Raw genomic sequence first — 12,112 nt, 5'->3', positions numbered from 1 at the left:
CAACCCCTGTATATATATATATAAATCATCAGAACACATCTTCTAATTTATTGAATATGACTTTATAGAGCACGTTAGCCTTTCTGGGTGGTAATGCAGCATCCCGGATGTAGGGACGCAGCATCCAATCACTGTACGTGTTAGAAGCCGTCATCCATACACGCGCAGCTACGTAAGCTGACATCCACTGAGAGGACTGCTGAGGAGGAGGAGGAGATGTCTCTGACGGTCTCTGTGTTTGTGTACTCCTGAGCGGACCGTGCTCTTCTCTACATCCCTGCCGACACGTTCTGTCCGGAAAGGAAGGTTCGGTGTGGTTCTTCTCGCAGTAGGACTGTCTCATTATCATCCTAACCAGATGCTCTCCGCCAGACCGGACCCGCTTAGTTTCACACCGACCGACCCCAGCGGAGCCTGAGCTGAAGGATGCAGGTTAAAAGCCAGATTTGCACAGAGAGGAGCAGTACGGACGACCCGGAGCAAGATGACAATCAGAAGAAGACGTCCTGTTTTTCCAACATAAAGATTTTCCTGGTGGCGGAATGTGCGCTCATGCTTGCACAAGGCACCGTGGGCGCCTATCTGGTGAGTTAAATGTTCGTCTTATGGAGGGTCACACCAACGATGCGGCGCTTCATCTGATGCCATATTATTCCCATCCCATTACCATAATGGCATCCTTCAGTAAACACGGCTATTGATTGATGGCTTGCTGCTTCATCCATCAGGGCCTGTGTGCGGTCTGGGTGACACAAACCGCGTCACAGCGCCAGTGTGCTCCACGTTGTTTGAAAAATATCTCTATTCATCTATGGACAGTGCGAAGCAGACTATGAAACTGGGGTTTATCCATCTACTGGTTCTGCTCCCCTCTGCACAGAAATGCCTCAATAAATAATGCAGGGGGCCTTTCACACTGGTGTACACAGGCCCAAGAGATGACGTGATCTCCACAACACAAGACACAAGAGATTTATTTCCTCATTAACACCACATTTCCTCTGACAGTGCCTTCCCCACTGCTCTAATATTAATATATCAGTAGCAGCATTAAGTGTCAACTCTGTTCTATACGAAGAAAACTGTAAAATGAGTTTATGACCTCTGGAAGAATTCAAATTTAATACCTCTGATGACATTTTGATGCAATGATAAAAGGTTGTGACTGAAGCTTCATCCTCAGTAGAATGCTTTCTACAGGACCACTTGTTCCTGCACAATCACTTTCTGAAATTCCCTATACAATTTATTTTCCTTATCAAAGCTAAGCCCACTGATAGCTTTCAATACAGACTGATTATTGTAAACTCCTGCATGTTCAATACAAGATTTAATTGAGCACACAAAAGCTTTTTTTACTTGTCTTTGAATGCGTCCCAAAGTATGAATAGAAAATATTTAAACTGAGTCACTATCAGTATAGTTGTGAAAATCATTGAAAGCATGAACGTCTTTTTAGATTAGAGTTTTAAGTCAGTTAATTTGGCGTTTAACTTGGGAAACTTGGGAATAGGCTGCATTTTTGACAATTTGGGGTGCTCAATTTTTTTTCCCAGAATGCAAAAGCAGACCTACAAGTGACATCCTATCTTTCACGTTTTTTTTGTTGTAATGTAATCTGGAGAAATCTATGAAAGAAGTCTGCCCCTAAACAAACTTTAGACTTTGACTGGCCACTGAAAAACCTTGATTCCCTTTGAACCATTTAGAGCTGGACTGATCATTGTCCTGCTACATAACTCAAGTCCAATTGAACTTAAGGTCATACACTGATGGAAGGACATTCATTTTTAGGATTTTCTGATAGAGAGCAGAATTTGTGGTTTTATTAGTTAAGGTAAGGTATCTAGACCCTGAAGCAGCAAAGCACTCTATCTGTTTTGTTTTTTGTCAATGCTGTGTTGGTTTTATGTGGGATGTAACAAGTCACACCTACCAAAAGGTTCCACTTTTATCTCATCAGTCCACAGTGTATTTTTTCTAAATGTTTTGGTGGATCATAATATGTTTTTTGACAATTGTGAGGCAGGCCTTTGTGTTGTTTTTGGTCAACAGTGAGTTTGGCATTGGAACTCTCCCATGGATGTCATTTGTAACCAGTCCCTCCTTGTTATCTGAGGAACCTTAACCGAGGCAAGTGAGGTTGAATTGAGGTTTCCGAATCCTTTTGTGACCTCCTAGATGACTTATTGATGCGTTTAGCAGCCATTCTGGTAGACCTGCATTACCTTGGAAATTTCACCACTGTTCCATGTTTTCTCCATTTGTAAATAGTGGCTCTCACTGTGGTTCACTGCTGTCCTAAAGCCTTAGAAAGTGCTTTGTAACCCTTTCCTGACTGATAGATGTCAATCACTTTGTTTCTTTTCTGTTGTTGAGTTTTTTTTTAGATCAGGGCATAATGTTTTAATAACTTTTAGCCTACTTTAAGTTCTCAGACAGATTCTATTTAATGGGTTTCTTGATTTTGCAGGTTGATACATGTGTTGATTTGAAAAAAATAAAATCAGAATATTCAGTATTTGACCTGCCAATCAAAAGATCAGAGGTGATCAGAGGAAGACGGGTAGACTGATTGGTCGACTTATTTTAGACTTAGGTCTAATTTTATTCTTCACCTTGAACTAACTCATGACCTGTCATAAAACCCTAGTGTTATCACAGTGCACACTACACAGCTGGTTGGCTAAATATGTGTGTGTGTTGTTTAATTAGAACAGCAGTAGGAGGCTTTTATGCTTAAAACCACGCACATTAATATCATTTCTCAGGCTGACACCAGTCTGTCTTCAAGTGTACTGTATGAGTTTGACTGAATAGGACGGTGAAGGAGATGATAAAGCAACCCAGTCTATTTAGCTTTTAGTTTACTGTTTACTATCAGTTGTTCCCTATTGTTGATGAGCTCAGAGGAAACAGAAGTTAACATAATTTTACAGTACGTTACAAAATATCTTCTTATTGAGACAAACATTCAAACAGACTTGAAAATACACCCCCAAGAATAACTGCTAGAATAGCACAGAAAGTGTCTGAAATAATGGGGCCATCTGGTCACAATAATGGTACTGGCTACTACCTGTAACACTCGTTCTTTATCTGTTTCCCTGCTAGGTAAGTGTTCTAACAACTCTGGAGAGACGGTTTAATCTCCAGAGTGCCGATGTGGGCGTCATTGCCAGCAGCTTTGAAATTGGCAACCTGGCCCTAATCCTGTTCGTCAGCTACTTCGGCGCCAAGGCCCACCGGCCCCGGCTGATTGGCTGTGGGGGGATTGTCATGGCGTTGGGGGCACTGCTGTCAGCTCTGCCAGAGTTTTTGACTCATCAGTATGAGTATGAGGCTGGGGACTCGTGGCACGCTGAGGATGGCAGGGACATCTGCTCCAACAAATCCAGGTCAGAAAATCAAGACTCTGGGTTTAACTGCGGCAACCGAGCCAACACCAACATGATGTACCTTCTGCTGATTGGAGCACAGGTTCTGCTCGGCATTGGGGCCACCCCTGTCCAGCCTCTGGGAGTGTCTTACATCGATGACCACGTCCACAAAAAGGACTCTTCATTGTATATAGGTGAGTCACACAGAGTTACTTTAAGGTTACAAAATGATAGTAAAATGTTTCAGTACACTATTAGATTGTAAGGTACATAAAACAATGTCAGCTGGATGAAACATTTTTAATGGTTGGGCTTGTACCTTTGACATCCATCCATCCATCCATCCATCCATCCATCCATCTATCCATCCATCGATCCTCTGCTTATCTGAGACCTGCTATAATATCTATCTATGTCCACGAACAATCTCAAACCCATTCTGAGGGATTTCAAGTTGTTCCCTTGGGATATATATATATATATATATTAGTGTCACCACCCGCACCTCTCTAGCGATGGAGCTCATCACCCTCTCTATAAAGCTGTGCCCCAGAACCCTGTGGAGGAAGCTCAGTTCTACTAATTCTATTCTGGATCTCGTTCTTTTGGTCTTAATCAATATGTCATGAGTCAGGTGAGGGTCAGAATGCAGATGGACGACTGGTAAAATGAAAGCTTTGGTCTTAGGCTAAGTTGTTTATTTACCACAACAAGGGAAAGCAGCACCTGCTTTACTGCCGACCAGGTCCTAATCCATTTAACCATCTCCTGGTCCGTCCTATCATTACTGATGAAAGAGACTGCAAGGTACTTGAACTCTTCCAATTGAGGTAAAGACTAACCCCTGGCCCAGAGGAAGCTGTCAACCTTTTACAGGTTGAGAACTTTAGCTTCATTTATGTATTTAAAATGGGACAATGCATATTAATTAACATGAACACAAGTTCACATAAAAATGTGCCAGATTTAGCCATTAAGGCTAATCTGGCAAATTCAGAGGAGCTTGCTCTCATCCTGTCCACATACACTGATTGTGGTAAAAAATCAAGTCCATGTTGCTTCACGGTAATATGGAAACTAAAGAAAAAAGAAATTCCTAATGAAATTCCGAGGCTGTTTTACTCTTAAACGCACCTTGATAGTCCAAGTGCTAAAAGTACCAGTGCCACATGGTTCTATTTAGTAGCTTTTGCGGTTTGACACAGAGGCTGTCAGATGCTGCCAGTATAGGATGCTGATTGCACACCTGCTGCTTTTTGATTTGTAAGGTAGTGTGATAAGCTGCATCATCATTAGCATGCTGGACTTAGCTATTTTAAAATCCGTGCACATTATCACAAACTACTGAGGTAGAGTTTGGCCTTCACAACAATATTACTTCCTTTTTAAGAGAATGAATTGTGTAAAGAAAATCTGCATCGCCACACCAGCTGCAGCAGCCTGGACTGATGTCTCAGGGCATGTTGGTTTTTTAACATTGGTGCCAGATTCTAAGTTTACCATCTGCTGTGTCTGCAAAACGAGGAAAATTATTTTCCAGCCTTTAGACTGCATTTCTTTTTTGGCAACCACAGCAAAAGCTAAACATGTTTTACTCAGTGTGGAGCTGCCTCAAAGTTGGATGTTTCACATGATTAGATGGCATTTTGCTTACCAGTTGCAAAAAGAGGTTACGTGGGGTCTTAGAGCCGGTCACCTCTAAGTCTCAGTAAAGAGACAATGTCATCTGAAACACCACCGCTCGTGTTTTGTTTTGTTTTCTTTTGCCGATTTTTATTCAGATTCCTTTACTCTGAAACCACAAAATGAAATCCTTTGTAAAAAAAAAAAAACTGCTTTCAGAAGTCACCTAATCAGTAATTAAAGTCCACCTGTGTTTAAATTAATCTTGGAATAACTTCAGCTGTTCTCTGAAGGCCCTCAGAGGTTTGTAAGAGAACATTAGTGAACAAACAGCAAGCGAGAAAGTAGACCTCAAAACTTTATCTGTGCAGTTAGTTCTTCAAGAATGAGCCTACATTGAAATGTTTTTTCGGAGTTTTGGGAGCAGCGGAGCTCCCCTTATAGGTTGGCCTGGTGTCTAAGCTAAGCTAAGCTAACAGGGTGCCTGGACTGGGACTTCCCCACTAACCGCTGCCTGATATCGAAATCTTTAGTACCAAAAAGTAAAACTGAAATATTGTAGGCATTAATTATAATGCTGCCACTTTCTTTTTTAATACAGTGTTAATGATCAGAGCACATGTACATACAAATACACAATTCTCTAAGATTATCTTTTCATGTTAACCTAACTTAGTGGAGTGTGAACTCTTTAGTATTTTTCATAGTTTTATGCAGACGGTTCTGCAGGAGAAGAGACAACAGTTCCAGGTTTGGATGCAGTCTCCCAGAAGATCTGTGCATCCTCTTCGCCCTTATGTCCTGCAATCCTCTAATCCATGGTCTATGCATTTTCTACTTTAAATTAATATTTGGTTATGATTATGGATTCAAGGTATCAATTCCCTTTAGCTCATGACTGATTATCAGTTTTTTACTCTAATAAGTAAAATCTTTACTAAAACATGTTCTGTAGTTAAATGATATGACTTTAACAAATGATAATAAAAGAAAAATAAGAGTGCTTATTAGTGTTTAGTAGTTATTGTACATGAATCATGCAGTTGTAAAGCAACAACTCTGGTCAGATGCAGGTTGGTAAAAAATGTAATGTAAAATAATAATTTAGACTTTTCCTGCTTATGGATCCAGTTCAAGAAATAATGGAAGGAATAAATCAACTGTATAACTAAACCAACTCATCATCATCTATTATGTATCAGTTGAAACAAAAACAGTATTGCAGGTGTAGTGCAGTTTTCTTCACAACTTCCTCATATGTCATTAGGCTGATTTAAATAAAAGGTCTGTGGAAAAAGCAAGCACAGAATTCCATTCTATTACTTGGGTAAAGCAAATCCTGGGGCTTTAAATCCTGGGGCTTTTGATGGAAAAAGGCTAAAGGAAGCTGCTCAGATTTGATGGGAAGATTCATGGTTCTAAATGCAAGACATACCTCTCTGAAATCTTGTCAGTGGGTGCAAAAGACTTGACACAGGAAAGCATTTTCACATTCCGGCAGGACAAGGTTACTAATCATGCAGCCAGAGCCATGGTTTAGATGAAAAATAAGGTTTGTGTTAGAATGGCCCAGTCAGACCAAAATCCAAAGAGGAACCTATGGCAAGACATAACATGACAACTAATGTTCCCAGATGTTCTATATACAGTGCCTTGCGAAAGTACTCGGACCCCTTGAACTGGTCAACCTCTTGCCACATTTCAGGCTTCAAACATAAAGATATAAAATTCTAATTTTTTGTGAAGAATCAACAACAAGGGGGACACAATCGTGATGTGGAATGAAATTTATTGGATGTGTCAAACGTTTTTAACAAATAAAAAACTGAAAAGTGGGGCGTGCAATATTATTCGGCCCCCTTACTTTCAGTGCAGCAAACTCACTCCAGACGTTCAGTGAGGATCTCTGAATGATCCAATGTTGTCCCAAAGGACTGATGATGATAGATAGAATCCACCTGTGTGTAATCAAGTCTCCGTATAAATGCACCTGCTCTGTGATAGTCTCAGGGTTCTGTCCAAAGCGCAGAGAGCATCATGAAGACCAAGGAACACACCAGGCAGGTCCGAGATACTGTTGCGGAGAAGTTTAAAGCTGGATTTGTATACAAAAAGATTTCCCAAGCTTTAAACATCCCAAGGAGCACTGTGCAAGCAATCATATTGAAATGGAAGGAGTATCAGACCACTGCAAATCTACCAAGACCCGGCCGTCCCTCTAAACTTTCATCTCGAACAAAGAGAAGACTGATCAGAGATGCAGCCAAGAGGCCCATGATCACTCTGGATGAACTGCAGAGATCTACAGCTGAGGTGGGAGAGTCAGTCCATAGGACAACAATCAGTCGTACACTGCACAAATCTGGCCTTTATGGAAGAGTGGCAAGAAGAAAGCCATTTCTCAAAGATATCCATAAAAAGCCTCGTTTAAAGTTTGCCACAAGCCACCTGGGAGACACACCAAACATGTGGAAGAAGGTGCTCTGGTCAGATGAAACCAAAATCGAACTGTTTGGCCACAATGCAAAACGATATGTTTGGTGTAAAAGCAACACAGCTCATCACCCTTAACACACCATCCCCACTGTCAAACATGGTGGTGGCAGCATCATGGTTTGGGCCTGCTTTTTGTCAGCAGGGACAGGGAAGATGGTCAGAATTGATGGGAAGATGGATGGGGCCAAATACAGGACCATTCTGGAAGACAACCTGTTGGAGTCTGCAAGAGACCTGAGACTGGGATGGAGATTTATCTTCCAACAAGACAATGATCCAAAACATAAAGCCAAATGTACAATGGAATGGTTCACAAATAAACGTATCCAGGTGTTGGAATGGCCAAGTCAAAGTCCAGACCTGAATCCAATCAAGAATATGTGGAAAGAGCTGAAGACTGCTGTTCACGAATGCTCTCCATCCAACCTCACTGAGCTCGAGCTGTTTTGCAAGGAAGAATGGGCAAGAATTTAAGTCTCTCGATGTGCAAAACTGATAGAGACAAACCTCAAGCGACTTGCAGCTGTAATTGCAGCAAAGGGTGGCACTACAAAGTATTAACGCAAGGGGGCCAAATAATTTTGCACACCACACTTTTCAGTTTTTTATTTGACACATCCATTAAATTTCATTCCACTTCATGATTGTGTCCCACTTGTTGTTGATTCTTCACAAAAAATTAGAATTTTATATCTTCATGTTTGAAGCCTCACATGTGGCAAGAGGTTGAAAAGTTCAAGGGGGCCGAATACTTTCGCAAGGCACTGTGTGTGTGTATATATACAGGTCCTTCTCAAAATATTAGCATATTGTGATAAAGTTCAATATTTTCCATAATGTAATGATGAAAATTTAACATTCATATATTTTAGATTCATTGCACACTAACTGAAATATTTCAGGTCTTTTATTGTCTTAATACGGATGATTTTGGCATACAGCTCATGAAAACCCAAAATTCCTATCTCACAAAATTAGCATATTTTTTCCGACCAATAAAAGAAAAGTGTTTTTAATACAAAAAACGTCAACCTTCAAATAATCATGTACAGTTATGCACTCAATACTTGGTCGGGAATCCTTTGGCAGAAATGACTGCTTCAATGCGGCGTGGCATGGAGGCAATCAGCCTGTGGCACTGCTGAGGTCTTATGGAGGCCCAGGATGCTTCGATAGCGGCCTTTAGCTCATCCAGAGTGTTGGGTCTTGAGTCTCTCAACGTTCTCTTCACAATATCCCACAGATTCTCTATGGGGTTCAGGTCAGGAGAGTTGGCAGGCCAATTGAGCACAGTGATACCATGGTCAGTAAACCATTTAGCAGTGGTTTTGGCACTGTGAGCAGGTGCCAGGTCGTGCTGAAAAATGAAATCTTCATCTCCATAAAGCTTTTCAGCAGATGGAAGCATGAAGTGCTCCAAAATCTCCTGATAGCTAGCTGCATTGACCCTGCCCTTGATAAAACACAGTGGACCAATACCAGCAGCTAACACGGCACCCCAGACCATCACTGACTGTGGGTACTTGACACTGAACTTCTGGCATTTTGGCATTTCCTTCTCCCCAGTCTTCCTCCAGACTCTGGCACCTTGATTTCCGAATGACATGCAGAATTTGCTTTCATCCGAAAAAAGTACTTTGGACCACTGAGCAACAGTCCAGTGCTGCTTCTCTGTAGCCCAGGTCAGGCGCTTCTGCCGCTGTTTCTGGTTCAAAAGTGGCTTGACCTGGGGAATGCGGCACCTGTAGCCCATTTCCTGCACATGCCTGTGCACGGTGGCTCTGGATGTTTCTACTCCAGACTCAGTCCACTGCTTCCGCAGGTCCCCCAAGGTCTGGAATCGGCCCTTCTCCACAATCTTCCTCAGGGTCCGGTCACCTCTTCTCGTTGTGCAGCGTTTTCTGCCACACTTTTTCCTTCCCACAGACTTCCCACTGAGGTGCCTTGATACAACACTCTGGGAACAGCCTATTCGTTCAGAAATGTCTTTCTGTGTCTTACCCTCTTGCTTGAGGGTGTCAATAGTGGCCTTCTGGACAGCAGTCAGGTCGGCAGTCTTACCCATGATTGGGGTTTTGAGTGATGAACCAGGCTGGGAGTTTTAAAGGCCTCAGGAATCTTTTGCAGGTGTTTAGAGTTAACTCGTTGATTCAGATGATTAGGTTCATAGCTCGTTTAGAGACCCTTTTAATGATATGCTAATTTTGTGAGATAGGAATTTTGGGTTTTCATGAGCTGTATGCCAAAATAATCCGTATTAAGACAATAAAAGACCTGAAATACTTCAGTTAGTGTGCAATGAATCTAAAATATATGAATGTTACATTTTCATCATTACTTTATGGAAAATAATGAACTTTATCACAATATGCTAATATTTTGAGAAGGACCTGTATATAGGGGTTGGACAATGAAACTGAAACACCTGGTTTTAGATCACAATAATTTATTAGTATGGTGTACGGCCTCCTTTTGCGGCCAATACAGCGTCAATTCGTCTTGGGAATGACATATACAAGTCCTGCACAGTGGTCAGAGGGATTTTAAGCCATTCTTCTTGCAGGATAGTGGCCAGGTCACTACGTGATACTGGTGGAGGAAAACGTTTCCTGACTCGCTCCTCCAAAACACCCCAAAGTGGCTCAATAATATTTAGATCTGGTGACTGTGCAGGCCATGGGAGATGTTCAACTTCACTTTCATGTTCATCAAACCAATCTTTCACCAGTCTTGCTGTGTGTATTGGTGCATTGTCATCCTGATACACGGCACCGCATTCAGGATACAATGTTTGAACCATTGGATGCACATGGTCCTAAAGAATGGTTCGATAGTCCTTGGCAGTGACGTGCCCATCTAGTACATGTATTGGGCCAAGGGAAGGTCATGATATGGCAGCCCAAACCATCACCGATCCACCCCCATGCTTCATTCTGGGCATGCAACAGTCTGGGTGGTACGCTTCTTTGGGGGTTCTCCACACCGTAACTCTCCCGGATGTGGGGAAAACAGTAAAGGTGGACTCATCAGAGAACAATACATGTTTCACATTGTCCACAGCCCAAGATTTGCGCTCCTTGCACCATTGAAACCGACGTTTGGCATTGGCATGAGTGACCAAAGGTTTGGCTATAGCAGCCCGGCCGTGTATATTGACCCTGTGGAGCTCCCGACGGACAGTTCTGGTGGAAACAGGAGAGTTGAGGTGCACATTTAATTCTGCCGTGATTTGGGCAGCCGTGGTTTTATGTTTTTTGGATACAATCCGGGTTAGCACCCGAACATCCCTATCAGACAGCTTCCTCATGCGTCCACAGTTAATCCTGTTGGATGAGGTTCGTCCTTCTTGGTGGTATGCTGACATTACCCTGGATACCGTGGCTCTTGATACATCACAAAGACTTGCTGTCTTGGTCACAGATGCGCCAGCAAGACATGCACCAACAATTTATGCTCTTTTGAACTCTGGTATGTCACCCATAATGTTGTGTGCATTTCAATATTTTGAGCAAAACTGTGCTCTTACCCTGCTAATTGAACCTTCACACACTGCTCTTACTGGTGCAATGTGCAATCAACGAAGACTGGCTACCAGGCTGGTCCAATTTAGCCCTGAAACGTCCCACACTAAAATGACAGGTGTTTCAGTTTAATTGTCCAACCCCTGTGTGATATATATATATATATATATATATATATATATATATATATACACAGTAATTTTAATAAGTGGGATTTCAAGCCTTATAAATGGGGTTGGGAGTCTTGGGACCATCAGTTGTGTTGTGCAGGAGGTGGATACAATACACAGCTGATAGTCCTACTGAATAGACTGTTAGCTGCTTTTTTCTTGCCATAATACAAATTCTAAGTAAAGAAAAACGAGTGGCCATCATTACTTTAAGAAATGAAGGTCAGTCAGTCCGAACAATTGGGAAAACTTTGAAAGTGTCCCCAAGTGCAGTCGCAAAAACCATCAAGCGCTACAAAGAAACTGGCTCACATGAGGACCGCCCCAGGAAAGGAAGACCAAGAGTCACCTCTGCTGCGGAGTTCATCCGAGTCACCAGCCTCAGAAATCGCAGGTTAACAGCAGCTCAGATTAGAGAACAGGTCAATGCCACACAGAGTTCTAGCAACAGACACATCTCTAGAACAACTGTTAAGAGTAGACTGTGTGAATCAGGCCTTCATGGTAAAATAGCTGCTAGGAAACCACTGCTGACGACAGGCAACAAGCAGAAGAGACTTGTTTGGGCTAAAGAACACAAGGAATGGACATTAGACCAGTGGAAATCTGTGCTTTGGTCTGATGAGTCCAAGTCTGAGATCTTTGATTCCAACCACCGTGTCTTTGTGCGACGCAGAAGAGGTGAACGGATGGACTCTACATGCCTGGTTCCCAGTGTGAAGCATGGAGGAGGGGGTGTGATGGTGTGGTGGTGCTTTGCTGGTGACGCTGTTGGGGATTTATTTAAAATTGAAGGCATACTGAACCAGCATGGCTACCACAGCATCTTGCAACGGCATGCTTTTCCATCCGGTTTGCGTTTAGTTGGACCATCATTTATTTTTCAACAGGACAATGACACCAAACACACCTCCAGGCTGTG

At 42.3% G+C, this 12,112-nt stretch overlaps 1 protein-coding gene across 3 annotated transcripts in view; it reads left to right on the top strand.

The window, feature by feature from the left end:
• The first annotated feature begins 215 nt into the window (after window positions 1-215).
• Window positions 216-12,112, top strand: part of LOC124867218 (solute carrier organic anion transporter family member 3A1-like) — a 78,034-nt gene continuing 66,137 nt past the window's right edge. For all 3 annotated transcript variants that reach the window (XM_047363540.1, XM_047363539.1, XM_047363538.1), the window contains exons 1-2: window positions 216-585; window positions 3,115-3,574. In XM_047363540.1, coding sequence (XP_047219496.1) covers window positions 427-585; window positions 3,115-3,574 — 619 coding nt within the window. In that variant the 5' untranslated portion in view covers window positions 216-426. The remainder of the gene's footprint in view (window positions 586-3,114; window positions 3,575-12,112) is intronic.

Source organism: Girardinichthys multiradiatus, chromosome 4 (assembly GCF_021462225.1).
Source record: "Girardinichthys multiradiatus isolate DD_20200921_A chromosome 4, DD_fGirMul_XY1, whole genome shotgun sequence".
Lineage (NCBI taxonomy): Eukaryota > Metazoa > Chordata > Actinopteri > Cyprinodontiformes > Goodeidae > Girardinichthys > Girardinichthys multiradiatus.
Note: the sequence above shows the minus strand (reverse complement) of the source record. Positions and strands in the feature narration are given on the sequence as shown.